This window comes from Dendrobates tinctorius, unplaced genomic scaffold, assembly GCF_039654945.1.
Source record: "Dendrobates tinctorius isolate UK_male_01 unplaced genomic scaffold, ASM3965494v1 ptg000029l, whole genome shotgun sequence".
In the NCBI taxonomy this organism is placed as follows: Eukaryota; Metazoa; Chordata; class Amphibia; order Anura; family Dendrobatidae; genus Dendrobates; species Dendrobates tinctorius.
The window spans coordinates 57,704,585-57,731,225 of record NW_027361697.1 but is presented as its reverse complement, the minus strand read 5'-3'; the positions used below and the strand labels follow the sequence as shown (position 1 = coordinate 57,731,225).

The 26,641-nt window shown below is 40.0% G+C and overlaps 1 protein-coding gene across 4 annotated transcripts in view; it reads right to left on the bottom strand.

Annotated features, from left to right (window-relative positions):
* Nucleotides 1-22,273: 22,273 nt before the first annotated feature.
* Nucleotides 22,274-26,641, bottom strand: part of PTPRC (protein tyrosine phosphatase receptor type C) — a 253,456-nt gene continuing 249,088 nt past the window's right edge. For all 4 annotated transcript variants that reach the window (XM_073571743.1, XM_073571744.1, XM_073571745.1 and 1 more), the window contains one exon: nt 22,274-24,821. In XM_073571743.1, coding sequence (XP_073427844.1) covers nt 24,564-24,821 — 258 coding nt within the window. In that variant the 3' untranslated portion in view covers nt 22,274-24,563. The remainder of the gene's footprint in view (nt 24,822-26,641) is intronic.

Here is a 26,641-nt window from a genome sequence, read left to right as displayed (position 1 = left end):
CAACTGCAGCTTTTAGTCTCCCATGAAGACTATTGAAGCATGCAAAAAGTAAAAAAAGTTTTTAAGAAGATTAAAAAAATATAAAAGTTCAAATCACCCCTTTTGCCCCACTCAAAATAAAACAATAAAAAACAAACATACACATATTTAGCATGGCGACATTCAGAATCGCCCAATCTATCAATATAAAAAAAGAATTAACCCAATCGTTAAACGACGTAGCGCAAAAAAAATTAAAAATGCCAGAATTATGTTTTTCTTGGTCACCGCTACATTGCAATAAAAATCAATAACGGGCAATCAAAAGACTGTACATACACCAAAAGGGTATCAATAAAAATGTCAGCTCAGCATACATAAAAAAGCCCTTACCCAGCCCCAAATCACGAAAAATTGAGGTGCTACGGGTCTTGGAAAATGGCACCTCTTCTTTACCAAAGTTTAGATTTTTTTTCACCACTTAAATAAAAAAGAACCTAGAGATGTTTGGTGTCTATGAATTCGTAATGACCCAGAGAATCATAATGGCAGGGCAGTTTTAGCATTTAGTGAACATGGTTAAAAAAGTGTGTTAAAACTGCACTTTTTTTTGCAATTTCACCGCATTTGGAATTTTTTTCTCGTTTTGCAGTACACTTTATGTTAAAACCAATCATGTCGTTCAAAAGTACAACTTGCCCCACAAAAAACAACCCCATACATGGCCATTTTGACCATTTTATCCCCATCGGCACCCTGAGATCATTGATCGTGTGGTCCTGATGTTTGCTATGGCAATTCACGGCCAAATAAGAATCTTAGAGTCTACCAGCTATTGCGGCCTGTTCAGAAGTTAGTCATGAAACTTTACATTAATTCCTCACAATTACCTGAAGGGTAAATAAACTACTTGACAACAGTTTTCAATATGTCGGGGGGTGGCTGTTTTTAAAATGTTATCACTTTTGGGGGTCTTCCAATATATAAGACCACCAAAATCACTTCAAACCTGGATCGGTCCCTAAAAAATTAAATTTTTTACATTTCCCTGAAAAAATGAAAAATTGCTGCTACATTTTTAAACCGCCTAAAAAGCAAACAAAATAAAAGAACATTTTACAAATGGTGCTGATGTAGGGAAGGTGACCTGACGGACGGACGGACTAGTCAGAGTGAAGAAAGATAGGTTTGCACAGTGTAGGTAGGAGACAGTGATTACAGTGGGGAAACAACTAGAAAAGTGTAGTGGACGTGCAGTACCTTGGGATGACCATTAGATGGCAGGGTGGAGTGTGAGCAAAGGACTTTACAGCAGCTTAGGGCTTTAGAAACCGTTGGTCATGGGGGGCGTGGTGACAGTTAGTGACAGTTTCAAGGAACCGGGGAAGTTATAAATTCTGAGGGAGGGTTCCAGAAGATTCCAGTCCCCAGGGGGAGCCCAGGTGACAGGAGGACTTCGCCAGTCTGTGTGTCCTGAGGAGAATCCGACCAAGGGGACTGAGGAGAGGGAAACGTCAGGGGGTGGTCCTGACAGAAAGATACCGCAGAAGAGACGAGGCAGTGAGTGCCATATACCGTATTTGACACGACGACTGACCAGTGAAAGCGCTGTTGGTTATTGGGCCTAGGGCGGCCACAGTGGCGGACCTGGCAGGAGCGTCGAACAAGTGAAGGAGGGACAGTACGCATATGTACGTCCTTATTGTAAAAGTACGGTGTGTAAACGGCTCTGGAAACGGAGGGCCGATAAGTGAAGAAACGTGCGGTGTGCTGCGGAGGCCGTCAGGCGGACGGCAAGTAATGAAATAAACTTGGACCTGTTGCACCCAGAATCTGCCTCATCGTGTCTCTGTCATCATCTCTGCGCGGTACAAAAGTAGGACCACCCCCCCCCCCAGCTCGGCACCCCACCACCGACACTACATTTGGCGTAGTCGGCAGGATCGCCGCCGCTAATACGCTATCTTCTGCGGCAGGCCTGCAACTGAAGGACTGAGGAAAACTTAGACTGCTCTATTTCGGATTATAAACACCTGTGGACTAAAAATTACTGACCTGTGGATTACAAATTGGGACGCTGTGTCGGATCTGTGTTGCTTGCAGAGGATCCAAGGCAGTAGCTGATTCTGCCCAAGATGGCGGTATTACTTCAGCGCAGAGGAGAGGTCCGGGTGTTTGCAGTTGTTCAGAATGGACTGGGACCCCCTCAAACGTACCCCAAAAGGAAGCAGTATATGCCCGGAGACCGACGTTTCCATATATTGGACCCTGGCAGATGGATGGAAAGGTCTGCCAACGCCCCACCCAGCAGGAGGAGTGGCACAGAAGAAAAACTTGGCTGCAGCTGTCTGACGCCATTCGAGTGCTGCCCAACGGACGGTATGAGATGCTGCGGGTGTCGGGGCATCGGCCGCCTAGAGTGGCAATGGCGGCGAGAGATGGAGCTGCACCAGAAGTCATCTTCAGATTTACGGGCAGGCAGCGGGATGCTGAGCCGGGGAGCGGAGCCTGAGGGGAGTCAGCGAGAACGGCTGCCACCAATACCAGCAGAGGACTTCTCAGCGGAGCCCCCGAGTCCGGAGGGAAGGCCCGCAGGACAGTGGAGCAAGGAACGGAGGCTGCGGGGGAAACTGCGTGATGATGGAACGGAGGCCGCAGCGCCAGGGAAGGTGAGAGTACCCCCGGCCCTACCAGTGCCTCCGCAAGCGGCCCCCACCATTCTGCTGCAGCACGCGGCCCCCTGCGCACCGGAAGGCCTAGTTACCACGGGCCCCGTGGTGTATGTAGAGCTGAGCGAGGTCCCCGCTCATGTCCCCGAACTACCCCGCCCGGAGTCACCAGTGCAGAGCTCACCCAAAGGAGATGCTGCTGCGCTTTCCCTGCTAATAGCAGCTGCATTGTTGAAATCAGCCGTTACTCCGACTCCGTTGGAAGTAGTGGATGCGGCCTGTCCTGAGGCCGCGGTTATGCCGCTGCTGGAGTCGGCTGCGACCGATTTAGCGGGCCCTGTGATTCCAGCCCCCGAGGACCCGGTTCTCCCCATTTGCCACCTGACCCCAGCGGCTGCTGGGCCGCAGAAATCTTCGGCCGTTTCTGTCTTGCGGTCTTTTTCAGTGGAGTCCCGCCCACCGGACTCCAGGGCCCGTGCTGTTCTCTCCGTGTGGGTAGCGGAGATGATCAGGAAGAAGAAGGCCCGGGAGCAGGAAGTGTGGAACCTCCACACTCAAGGAAGAGGACTTGAATGGACACCCTCAGTATCCCCGGGGGCTCCACGGCTGTGGAACCCTCACCTCTGTCCATTGAGAGTGGTATAGACTGTCAGGAGTTCGATGCACCGTTGTGCAGATTATAAGGACAGTTGCATTTAGAAAAAAAAAAGTTTTGTTGTTGTTTAACTGTGGCAACTATTTTCTCTCTCTTTCTTTCTTCTTTCTATGTTCTTTATATACGAAAATATGTTTACCTGACAGAACGGGGATACGGAAAGCAGAGGGAGTGCATATGTCCAAGGAAGGGGGAGGAGAAAGAAGACTTGCAATGTTTTTTTTCTGTTATATGTTGGGTTTAAAAGCAAGCGAAAAAGAAAAAAAAAATTATAAAAAAAAATGGGTACTTGTGCTATTATAAAGTTGTTTATTGTATAATATGCCAAAGTAAAATGCAACAGGTCCGGGTAAGGGAAGGTCTGCGGGACCAAAGGAAAGTGTGAGATCCGGTAGGGATCTAAGAGTTGAGGTCTGGGAGACCGGGACGCCGACCATGACATGTAATTGAAAGAAGGAAAATGAGTTGGAAGACGTGAGAAAGACAGCCGTCCTAGGTCAGGTCCCCAACACCACGGACACCCCTGAAGAAGGAAAGGCGGGCGCCGGCAATGATCTGGTAGGTGAGTGACCTCGATCATGGCGTACCGGATAGTGAAAGGTAACAGTAGGGGAGAGTAGGGGAAAGATACACGCCGTAGAGAGAATGCGGGTGTACCTTGCCCAATTTGAAAGACGTTGTCATGTGGCGTGCGCGCTGGTGAGTAGCAGTAGGCTGCTCAGAGCATAGTGCTCCCAGTATGGTTCGGCCCCCGCAGATAGTGGGTTTGGCTCAACTTCTGGTCCGACAACAGAATGTAGGTGTAGATTCAGAACGACGAAGGCAGGGATGATGATTGTCGAGGACGACAATGGACAAAGGAAGGGGGAGTGTAGGGAAGGTGACCTGACGGACGGACGGACTAGTCAGAGTGAAGAAAGATAGGTTTGCACAGTGTAGGTAGGAGACAGTGATTACAGTGGGGAAACAACTAGAAAAGTGTAGTGGACGTGCAGTACCTTGGGATGACCATTAGATGGCAGGGTGGAGTGTGAGCAAAGGACTTTACAGCAGCTTAGGGCTTTAGAAACCGTTGGTCATGGGGGGCGTGGTGACAGTTAGTGACAGTTTCAAGGAACCGGGGAAGTTATAAATTCTGAGGGAGGGTTCCAGAAGATTCCAGTCCCCAGGAGGAGCCCAGGTGACAGGAGGACTTCGCCAGTCTGTGTGTCCTGAGGAGAATCCGACCAAGGGGACTGAGGAGAGGGAAACGTCAGGGGGTGGTCCTGACAGAAAGATACCGCAGAAGAGACGAGGCAGTGAGTGCCATATACCGTATTTGACACGACGACTGACCAGTGAAAGCGCTGTTGGTTATTGGGCCTAGGGCGGCCACAGTGGCGGACCTGGCAGGAGCGTCGAACAAGTGAAGGAGGGACAGTACGCATATGTACGTCCTTATTGTAAAAGTACGGTGTGTAAACGGCTCTGGAAACGGAGGGCCGATAAGTGAAGAAACGTGCGGTGTGCTGCGGAGGCCGTCAGGCGGACGGCAAGTAATGAAATAAACTTGGACCTGTTGCACCCAGAATCTGCCTCATCGTGTCTCTGTCATCATCTCTGCGCGGTACAAAAGTAGGACCACCCCCCCCCCAGCTCGGCACCCCACCACCGACACTACACTGATGAAAAGCAGGCATGTGGGAAATGTTATTTATTAATATTTTTCTGTGCTATGACTCTCTGGATTAACCCCTTTCTGCCATATGACGTACTATCCCGTCCATGTGCCCTGGGACTTAATTCCCAGGGACGGGATATTACGTCATAGCGATCAGCGGCGCCCCCAAGGGGGATTGCCGCTGATCACGGCCAGGTGTCAGCTGATTATCACAGCTGACACTCCGCACATTAACTCCTGGTACACTGCGATCAAACATGATCACAGTGTACTCGGGGCACATGGAAGAATCATGCAGGGAGATGGCTCCCTGCGTGCTTCCCTGGACCCTCAGAACGGCGCAATGTAATCACGCTGTTCCGAGGGCCTGCCTCCCTGCAGGCCCCTGGATCCAATATGGCTGCGGGTGCCTTCGGGGGCCTGCAGGGAGGAGGTTTCCTCAGTGCCTGCTGAGAACAGGCATTGAGGAAGCCTGCTGCAGTGCCTGTGACACTGCACTGAAAAGTGTCAGATCAGCGATCTGACACTTCACAGTGATGTCCCAACCTGGGACAAAATAATAAAGTAAAAAAAATAAAAAACAAGTAGAAATAATTTTAAAAACATTCCTAAATAAATAAAAAAAATATTCTCTAGAAAATTCTTTTTTTGTAAATAAAAAAAACTATAAAAATACACATATTTGGCATTGTCGCGTCCGTAACGACCTGCCCTATAAAACTGTCCCGTTAGTTAAGCCCTTTAGTGAACCCCTTAAAAAAAAACTAGGCAAAAACAATGGTTTATCATACCGCCGAACAAAAAGTGCAATAGAGCGCGATCAAAAAGACAGATATGAATAAACATGGTACCACTGAAAACATCATCTTGTCCCACAAAGAAAGGGCCACCACACAGCATCATCAGTGGAAAAATAAAAAAGTTAGAGCTCGCAGAATAAAGCAATGCAAAAATAATTATTTTTTATATAAAATTGTTTTTATTGTCTAAAAGCGACAAAACATAAAAAAATGATATAGATGAGGTATCGATGATGTCAGCGGGAGTCCCTGGCTCACCTGAGGTGAGGTAATGAGCATGGGGAAAAAGCCAGAAACTTTCCCACGGTAATTAGTTCATCTCCAGGCAGCCAGTGAGGCTGTGCAGAGCTGAAATAATTCATTCTGCAGTAGTTTACAGTGGGGCTGGTTGCATTAGCACCGGTCCTCATTGTAAACTATTTATCCCCTTGTGAAGGATTACAGCGTGGGACATGACTGAACGGCAGAGAGGTAAGGATATTGTTGATTTTTTATGTTATTTTTTTGCAGGTCATGGTTTTTGTTGTGATTACCAGAGTAATAAAAATTTGTCAAGATCTTGGTGTCTTAATTTCATTAAAAGAATTTTTAATTAATGTCTGTGTGTGGTTTTTAACCCTTTCATAGTATAGGGTTGATAATGGATTGGTGTCTTATTGATACCTCTCCATTATTAATCAGCTTAATGTCACCTTACAATCGAATGGTGACATTAACCCTTTGTTATATTAACCCAGTAGCCACTGCTACAGGGCAATGGGAATAGAGAGGATAAGTGCCAGAAATGGCACATCTTATTGATGCGCCTTTTCTGGGGTGTCTGGGGGCAGATTTTTGTAGCCGGGGGTGCAAAAACAATGGTCCTTCTCATGGCTATTAAAATCTGCCCTCACTCACCTGCTTTTCCTCTCTGGTTGACAAATTACTGGGGGAGCTAACGCATTTTTTGACAACGAATTAACCCCTTAACCCCTACACCTCCCACATTTTACACATCAACCCTCATCTAATTAATAGTGAAAGACATATAAAAAAACATGAAATGAAATGGTTTACTGTACGTAAACCATGTGTCGCTTCATGTCGGGTTGGGGAATGATTTTACAAAAGCTGTCAATTGATTGTGCAGCTATTCTGCTATGTAGAACTGTATGAAATATAAATATATATATATATATTTATATGTGTGTCTCTATAACATGTATATATATAAATATATGCATTCTATGTGTCGATATCTACTCTTTCGTTTGTGTTTGAAAACCTGTCATTGGGCTCCATTATATGTCCATTTTGCAAGCCTGCGAGAAAAAAACACTATATGGATCACATACGGATTACATACGGATGCTTACATGAGAAAAATTTGCGGCCACACCCTGGTAACGGATGACATACGGATCACTGTTTAGGGAACATTTATGCCTATTACGGCAGTACAATATGGTCCATATTTTTCTACGTTGTGTGTGACTCCAGCCTAACAATAAAAAGCATCTTTTAGCATGTGACAGCTGCCAAACATAAAAACACGCCATATATAGTAACTCAACCCCCCCTTTACCACCCCCTTAGTTAGGGAAAAATAATAAAATTAAAAAAAGCATTTATTTCCATTTTCCCATTAGGGCTAGGGTAAGGGCTAGGGTTAGGGCTAGGGTTAGGGCTAGGGGTGTGTTGGGGTTAGGATTGGAGTTAGAATTGGGGGGTTTCCACTGTTTGGGCACATTAGGGACTCTCCAAACGCAACATGGCATCTGATCTCAATTCCAGCCAATTCTGCATTGAAAAAGTCAAACGGTGCTCCTTCTCTTCCAAGCTCTGCCATGCGCCCAAACAGTGGGTTACCCCCACATATGGGGTATCAGCCTGTTCAGGACAAATTGCACAACAACTTTTCGGGTCCAATTTCTCCTGATACCCTTGGCAAAATAAAATATTAGGGGCAAAAATATCATTTTTGTGGAAAAAAATATAATTATTTTTATTTTTATGGCTCTACGTTATAAACTTCTGTGAAGCACTTGAGGGTTCAAAGTGCTCACCACACATCTATATAAGTTACTTGGGGGTCTAATTTCCAAAATGGGGTCACTTGTGGGGGGTTTCTACAGCTTAGGCACATCAGGAGCTCTCCAAATGCGACATGACTCCCACAGACCATTCCATCAAAGTCTGCATTCCAAAACGTCAATACTTCCCTTCCAAGCCCCGACGTGTACCGATACAGTAGTTTTCTCCCACATATGGGGTATCAGCGTACTCAGGACAAATTGTACAACAACTTTTGGGGTCCAATTTCTCCTGTTACCCTTGGAAAAATATAAAAATAGGGGCTAAAAGTCATGTTTGTGGAAAAAATATGATTTTTTTATTTTCACGCCCGGGAGTTATAAACTTCTGTGAAGCATTTTGGGGTTCAAAGTGCTCACCACACAACTAGATAAGTTCCTTGGGGGGTCTGGTTTCCAAAATGGGGTCACTTGTGGGGGTTTCCACAGTTTAGGCACACCTGGGGCTCTCCAAATGCGACATGACACCCGCAGACCATTCCATCAAAGTCTGCATTCCAAAACGTCACTACTTCCCTTACAAGCCCCGACGTGTACCCATACAGTAGTTTTCTCCCACATATTGGGTATCAGCGCACTCAAGACAAATTGTACAACAAGTTTTGGGGTCCAATTTCTCCTGTTACCCTTGGGAAAATAAAAAAATGGGGACTAAAAGATCATGTTTGTGGAAAAAATATGATTTTTTTATTTTCACGCCCAGGCATTATAAACTTCTGTGAAGCATTTGGGGGTTCAAAGTGCTCACCACACATCTAGATAAGTTCCTTGAGGGGTCTAGTTTCCAAAATTGGGTCACTTGTGGGATATTTCCACTGTTTAGGCACATCAGGGGCTCTCCAAATGCAACATGGCGTTCAATCTCAATTCCAGCCAAAAAAGTCAAATGGTGCTGCTTCCCTTCCGAGCTCTGCCATGCACCCAAATAGTGGTTTACCCCCACATATAGGGTATCATTGTACTCAGGACAAATTGTACAACAACTTTTGGGGTCCTGTTTCCCTTGGTAAAATAAAAATTGGGGAGAAAAGATCATTTTTTGGAAAAACGATGATTTTTTAATTTTACGGCTGTACGTTATAAACTTATATGAAGCCCATGGGGGTTCAAAGTTCTCACCACACATCTAGATAAGTTCCTTGGGGGGACTAGATTCCAAAACGGTGTCATTTGTGGGGGCGTTTCCACTGTTTAGGCACATCAGGGGCTCTCCAAATGCAACATGGCATCCGATCTCAATTCCAGCCAAAAAAAGTCAAATGGCGCTGCTTCACTTCCGAGCTCTGCCATGTGCCCAAAAAGTTGTTTATCCCCACATATGGGGTGTCAGCATTCTCAGGACAAATTGCACATTAACTTTTGGGGGCCTGTTTCCCTTGGGAGAATAAAAATTGGGGGTGAAAAATAATTTTTTGGGAAAAAATATGATTTTTTAATTGTACGGCTGTACGTTTTAAACTTATGTGAAGCCTATGGGGGTACAAAGTACTCACCACGCATCTAGATAAGTTCCTTGGGGGTCTAGTTTCCAAAACGTGGTCACTTGTGGGGGGTTTCCACTGTTTAGGCACATCAGGGGCTCTCCAAACGTGATAGGGCGCCCAATCTCAATTCCAGCCAATTTTGCGTTGAAAAAGTCTAACAGCGATCGTTCCCTTCCGAGCTCTGCCATGCGCAGAAACAGTGGTTCTCCCCCACATATCAGGTATCAGCGTACTCAGGGCAAATTGCACAATAATCTTTGCAGTCCAATTTTTCCTGTTACCCTTGGTAAAATAAAAAAATTGGATCTGAAGTAATTTTTTTGTGAAAAAAAGCTAAATGTTCATTTTTTTAAACATTCAAAGAATACCTGTGAAGGACCTGAGGGGTTAATGAACTTCTTGAATGTGTTTTTGAGTACCTTGTAGGGTGCAGTTTTTAGAATGGTGTCACTTTTGGGTATTTTCTATCATATAGACCCCTTAAAGTGACTTCAAATGTGATGTGGTCCCTAAAAATAAAATAGTGTTGCAAAAATGAGAAATCACTGGTCAACTTTTAATCCTTATATCTTCCTAACAAGAAAAAATTTTGGTTCCCAAATTGTGCTGATGTAAATTAAACATGTGGAAAATGTTACTTATTAAGTTTTTTGTGTGCCATATCTCTGTGATTTAAGGGCATAAAAATTCAAATTTGGAAAATTGCGAAATTTTCAAAATTTTCGCCAAATTTCCATTTTTTTCACAAATAAACACAAGTTGCATGAATGAAATTTTGCAACTAACATGAAGTACAATATGTCATGAGAAAACAGTGTCAGAATCACCAGGATTCATGGGAGTGTTCCAGAGTTATTACCTCATAAAGGGACAGTGGTCAGAATTGTAAAAATTGGCCCGGTCATTAAAGAGCAAACCACCCTTGGGGTAAAGGGGTTAAAGGGATAACCACTCAAAGTTTGAAAATTGCACACTTTTTACATTTTTGTCAAATTTTTTATATTGTTTATAAATAATCACAAAACATATCAACCTAAATTTACCATTATCATAAATTATAATGTGCGACAAAAAAATCTAAAAATCACTGGGATTTGTTGAAGAATTCCAGAGTTATTACTACATAAAGTGACACTGATCAGATTTCAAAAAATTCACCCTGTCACTAAGGGATTAAAGATTTCATCACTGGAGGTTTCTTCCCCCACCTTTTTCTTTTTCTATTGAACATATTTCTCTCATTATAATACTTTTTGCAACATTAGGCAGTGAACATTCCTGTAGCTCCTCTGCCAGCAAAAGAGAATCACAGCAAAGCTACAGGAATCCTCTATAACTCTGCCAGTGCAATGACGTAGTTGCATCGTCTGCATCACTTAGCATGTACCCACTAGCCAAAAGAGGAAGGAAGCAAAGCTGGGGGAGGGGGATTCTAAAGAGGTAAGTTGTTCTTTTTTTCTTTAAATTGAATAAATTAGGAGTGAGATTAATAGTAAAGGATAATGTAGGATTTAGTACAGTGGGGGGCACTGTAGATTAGGAGATTAGAGAAGGTTAGAACTGGTTAAGGGAATAGTGGATTTCCAGGCTAGGAGGGGCCAGAGTAGCGATAGTTGATGCACTTCCTGGGTTTAGTCAGTTAGAGAGTGGGATGAAGAACAGTAAGGTTGTTTCAGGAACAAGTTTAAGAAGAAGATTACAGCAGTCAAGGGCCCTCGGGGCTGGAAGTCATACAAGCACGAGGGAACAAGAGCAGTGTGAGAGTGGCAGCGATTAGGTTCAGTGGGAAATCCAGGAACGTCCGAGACCTATGGTCTGGAAAAGATTGGGAAGCGCCTTCTTTTATTTCGCTCTCGGAGGGGAAAAAGGGTGGGGAACCCCAGGCATGAACTGGTCTGGCTAGTCAGGAAGCTGCTGTACCAGAGGGTACGTTACCGGAACAAAGACTGCCAGTAGAGCAAGGGGCAGCACCAAACTAATGCTATCAGGATGGGAAGGTCACTGGACATTGGTCTCTTCACTCAATAATGCAACAGAGCTACCAGTATGGTAATAATAATAATAGTAATAATAATAATAATAATAATACTAGTAATAATAAAATAGTCAGTATACAGAGAAGTACAACAGCAACAAACAGACTTGTATGGATGATTTTGATTTGTGGCTGGGATCAAAAATTGACATATTTTCATATATATTTTGTGGTGCAGATTCACGGTCTGCAAAAAAACACAGATGTGAACATCTCCATAGACTGTAATGATGTTGGCAGCAGATTATCCAGGATACTCTCCAAGCGTGTGCCAACAGAGCTTCTTTATTCAGGAACAAACAGGAACAATATATGATAAGCTTAATAGATCAAGAATAAATCATTTGCGTGTCTCTACCTGTGCAGCATCTACAGCAGGCTGCTTCTGTGGCACCCCTGAGGGTTCAGTCGCCACAGAGATACTGCATCTCATCCAGAGGTGTGTTATCCCACTTCCCAGATAAGGTGGGGGCACCTGACAGTACTCTAACATTTGCACCCAACACACACCCTATAGCAGCAGGGCACCCTGGATGGACCCTACGGGAGGATGATCTCATCCTTGCTGGGTAGTAAACAGTGCTGGGAGGTGGGTGGAGCTTGAAGGTTCAGAGCGGGAGAGTAGGGTTTTCAGTTAGGACAGTCTTCCCGTAGGGTAAGAAGAGTAGGGACGTGCTTGTGGAGCAGCTCCTGGTTAGAGGAGCTGCTGGAAGGAAAGAAACAGAAGGAAGCTCCCTGTAGTGGGAAGGGACCCTAGAGGCATGGTGCAGCGACCATACTGCCTGTGAGGCTCGTTCCACGCTGACAGACATTGGGTGGAGGGATTAGTTCGCAGAGGGGTATCGGCCCCATAGCCTAGTGGAGATATCATCAGACTCCACTAGCAAGCCGAAGGCAGAGGCACCTTTAGGTACCTTAGCTACAAGCCACAGTTATCTTCTCCAGAAAGGCAGCCATAAGGGAGCAAGGGAATGCAGCAAGGACATTACCCAACAAGGTAAGCGGCTGCTGGCCTGGGACACTGACTGTGAGGTGTTGGGAAGGAAGAGGAGTGGAAAATCCAGCACAATGAGACAGCCAGGAAAAGCACACACTGAATGGAGTACTGGAAAGGTGTTCTCCCTGTGCCTGGGAGTTGACTGAGCCCCTCACCAGGAGGACGCAGTACCAAGTGGGCATCTGTGCGCACCAGAACTGTGAGTAAAGCTTTGGAACTGTACCCAGCTGTGTCTTCTGAATTCTTTCTGCAACTCACTCAGCACTGCTACATCTACCATCATCAATTATACATCTATTCTCTCACTACTGGCCTAAGACAACAGCTCTGCCGGTGGAGAGCTATTCCAATTCTGCTGCATCCCACCATCAGTCCCAGAGGATATGCACTTCAGCGCTGGTCGCCTCTGACCAGAAACCACAGGTGGCGTCACAAACACTTTACAAACTCGCTATTTTTCCCCTGTAAATAATCCCCTTTTATTGGACACCCAGGGCCACGGACCGGGACACCGCTGCTGTGACACTGCCCCTTTAAGAAGAGGCCTTGTACTGAGTGCTCCCCATTGCCCTGGTGGGCGCTCCACTTCTCTCACACACAGACACAGGAAAACAGGAAATACAGTCACATGCTCTCCCTGTGTGAGCCTCTGGGAGTTTTTTTTTGTTCTAACTTTATGAACAGCATACAAATCTAGCAACTGAACACTCATAGACAGGAATGGAGTTGTTGCACCAAACATATTCCAACGAATGGATATGTATTATATCTAAATAACATATGGATAGAATATATACGTGAAAATGGATGTCTGAATGAGACCGCAGACAGGGGTTCACAGAAGCCTTGCATGTATCACCATTTATTTCCTTAGGGGTATTGTGTCTCCTGAAGGTTTAATCTTAAGTAATAGGTATAGACATGGTAATAATAATTTACACATTTATTGCATCAGGTAAATTACCTGCTGATATTCTCACCTAGTAATGGCTGGGGCACTGCATACAGGATCAGCGTTTACAAACAGTGACAGTGTAGGCGCTAGATTTCCGTGTCATACAATGTTTCACATAATTACAGTGCAATGTAGAAATAGACCTACACTGGGGATTTGTGCATCCATTTTGTGCTAATTCCTTGGACTATTTTTACTGTGAATTTAACCTTTGTATTGCATAGGGTAAAATGTGCAGCAAAATCTGCATATAATTAATCTAGAGCGGAAAAGTTTAGAAAAATTAAAAAATGTATCTGATGTGGTTATTAAACCCGCCGATAAAGGCGGGAATATAGTCATTTGGCCCTCTTCAATGTATGAGACAGAGGTTTTTAGACAATTGAAGAATAAAGTCTGTTACAAGAAGCTTACATTTAATCCTTCATTAGCTTTTATATCAGAATTGAATGCAATTTTGAATGAAGCTACTGGTGCTGGCACTATAACAAAAGAATTGAGTCAGGCATTACAGATAAGGGAACCATGTATACCCACATTTTATCTTCTACCGAAGATTCATAAAAGTTTAACGTTGCCACCTGGGAGACCAATTGTGTCAGGAAATTCCAATTTTTTAGAGAATGTGGGTAAATACATTGATTCAAAGCTCCAACCTTTGGTTGAATGTCTTCCGTCTTTTATACGTGATACTAATGATTTTTTGAGGAAGATTGATAGTTTATATATAGATGATGATGCATTGTTAGTCACTTGTGATGTTGAATCACTATATACCAATATAAAACATTCAGATGGTATACAAGCTACTAGATATTTTTTATCTATGTCGGATTATTCTCTTTCTATGATGAATTTTATTACAGAGATCTTGGAATTTAGTTTATCACACAATTTTTTTATTTTTAAGGGGTCCTTCTACCTGCAGCTCCAGGGTACAGCAATGGGAGCGTCATATGCACCTGCATATGCAAATCTGTTCCTGGGGCTGTGGGAGAGGGACCTCTTTTCATCTGATGATTGTCATTCAATGTGCCGTGTCCTATTGTGGACACGGTACATTGATGACATTTTCTTTATTTGGCAAGGCTCTGTTGAGTCTCTAGAATTATTCATTTCTTATTTGAATAACAATTCTTTGAATATTCGGCTAACACACCATTATGATAAAAATAATATTGAATTCCTTGATGTATTGGTAAAACGTGATTCCAATAATATCCTCCAAACTGACATTTTTAGAAAACAGTCAGCAACAAATTCTCTTCTACATGCATCTTCCTCTCATCCAGCATCCCTTGTTCGATCAATTCCTATAGGTCAATTTTTGAGACTAAGAAGAATATGTTCCAGTGATATTGACTTTGAGAAGAGGTCTGAAGAACTTAAAATACGGTTTTTAAATCGTGGTTATAGTAATCGATGTATCAAGAAAGCATTTAATAGAGCCAAACATTCAACTAGAAATGATTTATTATATTCTAGATCAAAATCTGTATCCTCATCATCAGTCCGATTTATTACGAACTATAATACTGCTAATCAAAGACTAAGAGAAGTTTTAAGCCAATCATGGCATATTTTATTGGCTGATCAGACTCTATCTAATTATTTAACGAAACAACCGAGTATTACCTTTCGTCGCTCCAGGAATTTGCAAGACTCGTTGGTAAGAAGCCATTATCAGAATGAACAGAAATCTTTTATGACACAGATTTCAAAAAAGAATGGCTCTTTTCCATGTGGTCATTGTATCGCTTGCCAAAATATGGACAGAAGTGATACGTTTACTGACTCCTCTGGCTCAAGAAATTATTCTATTAAACATTATATTAATAGTGAGACCAAGGCAGTAATTTATTATGCTACATGTCCCTGCTCAAAGATCTATGTTGGCCTCACCACAAGACAATTGAAAGTAAGAGTAAGAGAGCATGTAATTGGAATCAATGGAGCAAAAACTGAGAGTGACATTTCTGCCTTGAAAACAATTCCGAGACATTTTAAACAATTCCACAATTGTGATTCAAGCAAGTTCCGGGTAAGAGGAATAGATACAATTCCGGTTTCTATACGTGGAGGCCAAATTAGTCAGAAATTAGCACAAATGGAAACAAGATGGATATGGACTCTTAAAACTACATCTCCTTTAGGTTTAAATGAGAATATCAGTTATGTCCCCTTTTTATGACCACCTAGTCATCCAGCTTTTTATATATATTCTTTTATTTATATATTATATTCTTTTATATTACTAATTATTCTTATTTATTGGGTATGTGATATATTTATTAATTGATTATTTATTCACATGGTTTTATTATTGTGTACTGATTATATATAATGCTTATACATATTTTTATCCGTCATTTTTTAGTTCTTTACTTTATCAGCAATTACCTTGTGCTATTCATCCATTATGAGGAATCTTGGAGTTGACTGATGCTGATTCCATTATTCTTCTGCTGATACACCTATACAAGAAAAAGGAAAAGGAAAAAGGACAAAGAATAAAGATCTATTGCATCAACCTATATATGAATCTGACTAAATATGCACTTAGTATTTCTTTATAAATATTTATTTGTTTTATAAATATTTCATTATTATTTTTTTAAATATATCATCAACTTATATATCTCTTCATAAATATTTATTTGTTCTAAAAATATTTCATCATTATTTTTTTAAAAATATATATTTTTATGAAAGATGAGTATATAATTGTATATTATTATTAATAATCATTAATTATCACTCGTTATTATTTTATTATTATTTTTATATTTATTTTCATTTAATTATCACCCGTTATTATTTTCATTCATTATATCACTATTATTTTTTATTATTATGTAATCTTATATTTATTATTTTCATTTTTATTTTTATTTATTTTTTATTTATCACTCTATATTTATTTATTACTATTGATCTATTATTATTTATCATTACTCTATTTATAATTATATACGGCCACCTTGTTATTTATGTATTGGCGCTTGATATATGCTGTTATGTACTATATATTATACATTATGTATTATATGTTAGCATTATATTTGTATAATCTGTTCTTATCTATTTAGTTCCTTTTATATCCAATAGGACCTTCGTACCATGTGATTTCTCTGTTTATGTTATGTGCGCTCAGGACCTATGTGTCATGTGTCCAATCTATCCAATCACAGAGCGCCTTATGTTTTTTATGTACCACGTGTTATATGTAGCCCAATGACAGCGGTCAGTGTTGTACGCGCGCTGGCATCGGGTTCCGGGAGTCCCACCCGCCGTGCCTGCATCCCTGTTTGCCGCATCATTGCATTGCGACGATCGGGGAAACACGTGGGCCGACGGCGTGGGGTTGCCTGGTTACCGACGATGCTTGCGTGCGTCATCATACACTTCCCCCACTCTCATTGGTCATTCTGCCCTATTTAAACTCCTTCCTGTCTGGATGTTGCCACCCCCTGACGAAGGTACGCCGAAACGCGCGTCGGGGCTGGCACATCCTGGGGACAGAAGCAGCTGAAAGGTATTTACACTGTCCACAATTTTTGTGAATTTTTGTTTATTATTATATGCTATAAACGCTGATTTATTATATTATTGCGGCACATTGCATTTCATTTGTGGCAGCTTATTTATTATTAATTATTTCAGCACTCTGTTTGTGCTTTCACATATATGTGAAAAAAACCTTTTTTTGCACACGTTTCTTGTTTACATCACTGTGGCACATTGCACTTTATTTTGTGGTAATATATTTATTACCAATTATCTTAGTATTTATATATTTTTGTTTATATATACATTTTTTTCACACAGTTTTTTCTCGTTTGCACGTATTATATGTTGTTTGCACATAAATATATTATATTAGCACCAGCATTTTCTATATATGCTTTTATATATATATATATATATATATATATATATTATATTTATATATTTTTTGCTTTCACTCTTACATTGTGTGATATTATTGCAGGTGCTTTTAATTGAGTGACTATTGCTGTCCCCAGGCTGTGCCTTTATTTTGGCATTGGTCTCCCCTTATTATTAATTTTAAACATATATATATATACAATATTGTTGGATATCTAATAAAATAAAAAATCTTTATCATTGGACATTGTTCTCGGTTCTCGTTTGTTTTATTTTATTATATAATTAATCTAGACTTTTGTTTTTTTATTGGTACAGGTTTGATGTGGAAAAAAATGCTACAAATCTGTTTCATATACCTTCACCATTAGGGTATAAAACATATTTGCTGTGAGTCTTCTGCATTATCAGTGGTATAATACATTACTAGTTAAATGGGAGTGGAACAAGTTTCATGTACACATTATGGACAATTTCTGAGCAGATGATTCTCCTATGAATCTTTTATTTGTGAACACTGGCTTACACTTAGGCCAGTTTCACACATCAATTCTTTTTCTCAACAAAAACAGTCTGAGCTTCCCGACCTTATGAAGTATAGGGTATGTTATGGCAATTTTGTGCACACAGGAGCTGTGCATGTGCAATTGCCACCATAGCACCATAGTTGACACCAGGCTCTTATTGTCAACAGTATTTAGAAGGCAGGGAAAAGGCGGAGGCTCTATCGCCTCACCAGTCGGTGTCCCCGCAACTTCATCGCGAGGGCCTGATCGTTGTCATGGTGATCCGATGTCGTCATAACTATTAGACAGTAAGAAGTGAAAGACCCATAAAGGTACTAAGTAATAAAGTAAAAGAAAAGTTAAAAAATATTGTAAAAATATTTAACAAAATAAAAATATATTTTACCCATAAATTTGTATTTTATGTAAAAAAATAATAAAATAAAAAAATACAGGTTTGCTATCACCAGGTCTGTAATGACAGCCCCACAAAACTGTCACAATAGTTAACACCTTCTGTGAATGCCATGAAAAAAAGGGGGTAAAAAACTGTGCCTTTTCATTATACTGCCGAAAAAAGTGGAAAAAAATGCAATTAAAAAGATAAATGTAAATAAAAATGTTACCTCTGAAAATCTCATCTTGTGCTACAAAAAACAAGCTGCCATACAGCTCCATCAGCAGAAAAATCAAAAAGTTATAGCTCTTAGAATAAAGTGATTAAAAGATAAAAACTATTTTACAGAAAAAAAAATTATTGTGTAAAAGCGCCAATACATAAAAAAATAATATAAATGTGTTGTCTCTGTCATCACACTGAATTGAAGAATAATCTGCCTTATCAATTTTTCCTCACACAGAATGGCATAAAAGAAAAATCAAAATAATACCTGAATTGCTGGTTTTTGTTCATTCTGACTCCCAAAAATCAGAGTAGAAAGGGATCAAAAAGTTATGTGCCAGAAAAAGGTACCAATAAAAACGTCAACTCATCCTGCAAAAAAGTATTACTGTAATCACATTGACCCAAAGAATAGTCATCTAATCACTTATACCACACAAGTAATGGCATAACAAATAAATATCACCAATTCTTCACCTGCTGTTGAGTTCCTTCTGCCACCAAAAGATTGCAGTAAGGCTCTGCTCACATTTATCCTGTGCTCTACGCTGAGTCTCCATGCAAATCTTTGAACTACGTGATTTAGAAAGAACCCCTGGTGGACGATTCCGTACAGTGAGGCAGATGGGGACACAGCGGACGCTGTCATTCCTATGATCTAGTGGTGTCCATCCTTTTAGGCGTGCATAAAAGTGCGGTCAACCACAGTTTTGTGTGCTTCTGAAAAGGACAACGATGAACAGAGGCTAGACGGAGTCCAGAGTAACTCTGCTGCCTCATTATAGTGAATGGATCCCTCGGGCGTTTCATTTTAATTATGTTACTGGGAGATTTAGATGGAAACCCCAAAAGAAAGCACTCAGTGTAAAGAGCCTCAGTGTAAAGAGCAGGATAAATATGATCCAAAATGTTATGTAAATTGTTCCCAACAATATCTTCAAATCAATTCACAGAAAAGCAAGCCCCCACTCAGGTCTGTCAGTTGTTAACGGAAATATAGGGGGCTTGCACGATATTGGTAGTACAAAAAGTTAAATGGCTTCTCACCCCCTAAAGAAATTCAGCAAATTCTGCACTCCCAACTCCAAATGCCCCTCTCCCTTCTAAGTGCGCCTAAACAACATTTAGCATCCATATGTTTGTATTTTTTGTAGTGATGAGTGTAAGCCTTATTTACAGGTGCGTGTCTCCAGAACCATGAGCTAGGTTCTACCATGTACTGGGCACTACAACGGAAGTTTGCAATTTTCACTCAGCAACATTCACTGCTGCTTGATTCTGGAAAAAAAACCAATGGAGTCAAAATCACCACTGCACCTTATAAAACTTTTAGGCTCATAATTTCCAAAATGGGTTCATTTGAGGGGAAATTCTGCTTTTCTAGCACTTACAATGAGGGAAAAAGTATTTAGTCAGCCACCAATTGTGCAAGTTCTCCCACTTAAAAAATTGAGAGAGGCCTGTAATTGACATCATAGGTAGACCACAACTATGAGAGTCAAAATGAGAAAACAAATCCTGAAAATCACTTTGTCTGATTTGTCAAGATCAAGATTTATTTTTCAAATTATGGTGGAAAATAAGTATTTGGTCGTTAACAAAAGTTAATCTCAATAGTTTGCAAATTGTGACATTTTCACCAAGTTTCTGATATTTTAACAAATAAACGCAAGTCATATTGAACAAATTTTACCACTATCATGAAGTACAATATGTCTCGAAAAAACGTTCTCAGAATCAATGGGATCCGTTGAAGCATTCCAGAGTTATAACCTCATAAAGTGACAATTAAAATTTGACATTGTCATGAAAGTGAAAACAGGCTATGGGGTGAAGGGGTTAAAGTAGTTGTTACTACTCGAGTTACTAATCCAGTACAAACTTATTACCCTCACCCACAAAGCACTCCATGGCTCAACACCACCCTACATCTCCTCCCTTGTTTCAGTATTCCACCCTACCCGCGCCCTCCATTCTGCTGATGACCTGAGGTTAGCATGCTCAATAATCAGAACCTCCCACTCCCGTCTCCAAGACTTTACACGTGCTGCGCCAATTCTTTGGAATGCACTTCCCAGGTCAATACGATTAGTCCCCAATCCCCACAATTTTAAGCGTGCCATGAAAACGCATTTATTCAGACTGGCCTACCGCCTCAACACATTAATCTAATCTATCCCTGGGTGGCACAGTCAAAAGTTTTACCATAACCAGGTTCCCCGCATCATGTTCCCACATGCTTTATGCATCCATTAGCCCTCTGTGTCTGCACTGTTACACACTTAACATTATGGCTGGTCCAAACAATCAGGGCAAATGTTTACCACCCACTTTTCGTGTCTACCTCTTTCCTCATAGACTGTAAGCTTGAGAGCAGAGCCCTCATTCCTCTTGGTATTTGTTATAATCTATGTGATTATTGTTATGTTGTAATGTCTATTGTCTGTACAAATCCCCTCTGAAATGTAAAGTGCTGCGGAATATGTCGGCGCTATAGAAATAAAATTTATTATTATTATTATTACTACTGAACAACCCCTTCTTAATCCATATTATTGTCCCCATTAAAATAAAAACACTTATACTCACTTCCAGTGCCGTTGCCCTTCCAGCTGTATCGGTGTCAGAATTGTAAAATTGTGCCTGGTTGTGAAGGTGAAAACAGGCTTGGGATGGTAAAAAGATTAATGTACTTAAAAGCAGAAAAAAATTCCAAGTGTGGCAAACCCACATCCCTACACCACAGAACTTTGCAATTGTTTTTTAGGTTATGTTTTACTTTGTTAACTGTGCGGTTAAAATTACCTGGAAACATGATTCTCCAGATCAGTTCAATTAAAAAAAAAATTGTTTTGTGATGCCATTTTCTGAGATCTGTAATTGTTTTATTATTCTTTCCATACAGATAGGAGAGGACTTGTTTTTTATGGACTGATCTGATATTTTTATTGATACCATTTTGGGGTACATATGATGTTTTCATTTTTTTTTTTGTTGGAAATGTGGCAAATATGTCAAATATTTTTTTTTCCCGTATCAGCGTTTTACCAGGTTGTGTATTTTACGCAATGCTGGAGGAATGATGAGAGGATCCTGGATGGAAGAAACTTATTTCTGTAGTTTTATTGTCGGCATGTTATGAAGTATACACACTTCTACAGGATAAACAAAAAGTGTAGCTCAAAGAAATGAGAAATGTAGTTTATCTATCAATTTAAAAGGGCTTCCAAAATAGACTTGTGCAAGCCACAACCTTATACCAGGGTCTGTTCTTCGCTTCAGAGTAACCTGAGTTGAGTCTAAGGAGTAGTTGTTGGCCAGTGGGACCAATTGAGGTAAAAGTAGTCAACTAGATGAGTCAGTACCAGAGAAGTGGGACTGTCAAGAGTGATTGAGTGAGATTTTATCCATTTCACATGGCCACGTCGCCCTTCCGGCACTTACTGTTTGTAGAGTGCTGGGAGAGGGGGCATACAGTGACATCATAGGGAGAAAAGTCGCAGGAGCACGTAAGCATGACGCAGGCACAGTTTCCAACCTAAACACACATGACATTTAGGTCAGTACTGTGATCATCTACTTTTTCTCTACCTATGGGTGCGTCCTTTTTATGATTGGACAGTGTCATAATTGGATGAAACCACACATCCACAGAGCTAAATTAAATAAAATGCCCAGTTGAATAAAAAAATAAGACATTAGGTATATGTCCGTAATTTCAGTGCCTTGTCTCTCTATAACGGAGGGAAGAAAAAAAAGTTTTTATGTAAATTCCTTCTACTGCAGGAATGTACAGCTTATAAAGCAAATTAAAAAAATACATTTGGTTAAAGCAATGCATTTTATGGCAAAGATTATATTATGTATATCATATATCAGTATCAACCATTGCTCTTTTTCACACAAGTATGGTAATTTGTACCTGTTCCTTTAAAATATAATAACACAATATTAATATACACCATCTGTAGATTTATTTTCTTTTTATTCGTTTTGCTTCCAAATTGAATAAATCCATCTTAAATAATTAAGTCTTTTCACAGAATATTAAATATTCTCAAATCCTCTTTTTTCAGTAGTAAAAATATTTAATCAAACATTTTTATATCAGAAAGCAAATACATTAAAAGTAAAAAAAATCTTCATAACAAGCATATGACTCAATACTTAGCAAATAACACAACTGTCAAGTACAAAATAACAGCCCCAAATTGTTCTTTTATTCTCCAAGTATTCCATAAAACTATGCAAATCTGAAAGGTTTATTATAAGCTCTGTAGAATTTTCAGTCCTGGCCTTGGAACTGCCATTGAAAATACAATTTGAAAATACAATCTGCATGAAATGTTACTAAAGGACGCATTTAAAAAAAACATTTTTGAAAAATTCACAAAAAAATCTTGCTTTGATTTTAAACATATATCTTCAAGATCTACTGATTTACACAATTTTTTTCCTAAAACATATAATGACGAAACTATTTCCTGACCATGGTATTATCGTGCTTCTTAGTTTTGTCCTGCCTGTAAATTTTGCAACATACCCCTGAGGTTTTAAGATTTGCCAGCTACATTTGGACTATGTACTTGCATAAATGAAAGACAGCATAAACCCTGAGATATAAAAAGTATCTAAAATTATCGAAGAAAAATATATTGTCCAAATGTTGCCTCCTAGCATATTTACACAGCCACATATTATCCTCTAAATTAAAAAAAAATAAAAAAGAGAGAGAACAGAAATAAAATAAAATAGTAAACATAGAATGACTCTGCCTCCTCGGTAGAGTATCTTTCAGAGAACAATCCAAATTTGTAAGCTACACCCCTCTGTTCCTCTTTGCTCCTCCTTTATTCTTATATTTTTTATCTTTTTCACATTTTGAATAGATTTTCTTGTGAAAGTGTCACATTTCCAATTTGATGTAATGTTGATTTTAGAATACCTTTACATATATGATTTTTGTGCTAATGTGTAAAGTTAAATTAGAACTATTAAAACATTTAGGCATGCATATAAAATTGAAATCTCACCCGGCTTTTGTGATCACAGCCAAGTTACTGTTCAACAAAACTTTGGGGGAGATATATGTGAAATGTAACGTATATTGCTTTGGTTTTGACACTTTTATGGGCTAACAACAAAACCAATCTATATTATTATTATTATTATTATTATTAACTACTAGAACCATATTCAAGAATTTTTCAGTTCCTGGAATTTACTCTCATGCAATACATTGTATTTAAAAGGGTTTTCCATGATTAAGAGAGATTTCTGACTGCCAAATTGTGACATCTGCACAGTCAGGCATCCCCTTTATTTCTAGCGTGAGTCATATTACCAGAAGTATGAAATTCGCATACTTGCAGTTATGCTCTGACCAGATTCTCATCCTCTTTTCTCCATGTTCTATTCTTCATGCTCTGATATCTCTACTATTGTATATTGTCCAAATTTTGAGCAAACACAAGATGTAAGTAAATAGATGCAAAGTTTAGCCTCATACATTTAAAACCCTAGTCCTGGTATTTAACGTGACCCAGTCTTGTATTGCACCTTTGAATGATTCCATAGCTCTATCTTGACCTTCATTTTCAGATTTCATATATTAAAGCTCATTTATTTTAGACTATGGGAGCTGCACATTACTAATAATAAAAGACATTTCTTATTGATCACTTGAGTTTACAAAATTCTTACTAAATAAAATAAAATACACCTAGAGTAGAAATATACGCTAACGTTCGATTGAACCAAAAGCTATGGCTTGCATACGGTTTTGCCTCCTTGGACTGTATAAGTTGCTTTACTGGCAATATTGATTATCCAGACAATTCTTTGTTTGAACAATTACTATACTGCAGATGGAGACGTGATGCGTCAGCTCGGCATTTGCAAAGCATCTGGAGAGCAGCAGGCTGTCTATACTTCATATGGAAAATTTGGAATTACATGGAGAGAAAGAATTTCAATAGCTTGTTACTATAACACATCTTGGGCACACGCGGCGCTGAGAATTATTAGATCTTTTGTCATAAACTCTGCACATAATGCATGAAATGTTTACAGCTGTGCCTTATTAACATCAAATGCGCACTTATATTATACATCGCACATCAGGTTAGGGGTATACGGGAAAGTACTAGTTTTGTTCATGTTCATGGTTGACATAAAAGGCCCGAAAGGCATCAACATGTCCACTATCCTCTGTCTTCTGCTGTATGTATTCGATTGCTTGTCATTCATCTATTCTTAATGATACTTCTGTGAACGCGGCCGCACTGGGTCCATTGGAGATGGTTTCATCCTCTTTGGGAACAGTTGGGGTGGCCTCTGTTAAGCTGGTGGTGACTCCCGACTGCGTGTCTTCTGGGATTTTGCTGTTCATTTCATTCTTGATATTCAATTTATCTTCCTGATGAATGGTTATCTTGACCTGACCGTTTTGGGCAGGTATAGTACTGGCTAAAGTATCATAAAGGAACACGTATTGCTCCTAAAATGATAAAGAATGATATGGTTTAACATTTAGATTTCTGGAGAGCTGTACACATAATGGGGCAAACTGATCAATACTGTCTAATACTTAGGCTGGGTTCACATTGCGTTTGAGGGCAGCGTTTAACGCATCCGTTACATAATGGCATTAATGCTATGTAACGGATGCGTTAACACACCCATAGACTGCTATAGACGAGCGCATCATTAGCGCATGTCATAATTAGCATGCATTAGTGATGTGCTGTCATTCTGTGGTGAACCCTCGGACGCGGTCTGTAGCGTCCGAGGGTCCGTCACTGCTAGCGCAGATGCTTCAGCGGGTTTGCATAACGTCATCCACAAAAGGCAGTTGTGCTAGTGCAGTCCGTTTAACGCGTAAGTTGAACGGACTGCACTAAAGCAATCTGAACCTAGCCTTATACAGTGCAAAATTAGACTAGACTGTAATAAAATGCATCAAATTTATCATAGTGGTTTATGCTGTCTGGCATATTTTATGACTGTCTGATCTAAGATTACACCATCAGTTGGTCTATATTGTGCTAGAAATTTGCTCCAAATTTTAGAACCTTTTTTTCAGCAGATTATTGCATATTTTGCTTCTATTCTCTTTTTGTGGCAAATTTTCAGTTAGGTTATGTCACTTTGCTGCGATCATTGTCTAAAACACAGAATAAATAAAATGCATGCCATGAAAGGCTTTTTTTGGCTCAAATTACGCTAGAAACTTGATAAATATGCTCCAATGTAAGTACTTAATTCATTATTCAAATTGGAAACAATTTATCAAGCCTTTTTTGTCAAATAACTGGCATACAAAGGTCAAAAGTGTTTGGACAATGTGTAGATGCGCATAGGTTTAGTGACTTTTGGCACTTTTATGCCAATTTTTTTGAAAAGTGGCAAGAGTTAAGTGGAAGAAGTGTGGCCTATTACTACTTAACAGATTTTCTATAATTGCAACACAATAGTGGCATAAATTATAGCAAAAAATTGATTCAGGACTGGAGTACATTTCTATCGGATAACTAAAAGATGTGCACCTTGTGAATTTCCAGTCTTGAGGAATTCCCACCAATATGTATTTGTACATTGAATTATATATAAGTGTTCGAAAAAGATCTTGCATGATTGGCCACTATGCTCTCAGGCCACATGGATAGAACACAAACAATTTAAGAATGTTTTTGTTTTTTTGAAATGCATTAGTTGATGGCTCATGCCTGTTATGAGATTTATTATGAAGCCTGCCATACACAATGGATTCCTTTTGGCCAAATGCTCATTTGTCTGATGGCTATCTCTCCAAATATGTTGAAATCCAACTGCATAATCCAGAGAGCACATGAGTAAGAAAAATATATTTGCCCTTTGCAGTTCAATAATCATAATGCACTCCTGAGTGTCTGTGATAGAAGTTACTTTGGAGTTGAAAGTGGGCCTCCTTATCTCTTTGGCCCCCGTGTGACTGCATAGCTTGCATCAATGGTATGTTCATCCCTGGCCAAATCCATTTCTCCACATCTTCTGCCATTGTGAGAGAATTAGAAAGTTGACATATACATCAGGTTGTCATATGATCATTTTCAAATTCTGCAGGGCTACTGACCTTTAGTCTTAAGTGTACCGCCGGTCTTATTCAGTAGCTTGAAAAAGTAATCATACCCTGTGAACCTTTCCATATTTTTTCATGTTGTACTCATAAACTTAAATGCATTTTATTGGGATGTTATGTGAAATAGCAACACAAAGCAGCAAGTATGTGGAAAGTGTAAAGGAAAAAATATATGGCTTTCTAATTATTTAAAAAAATGT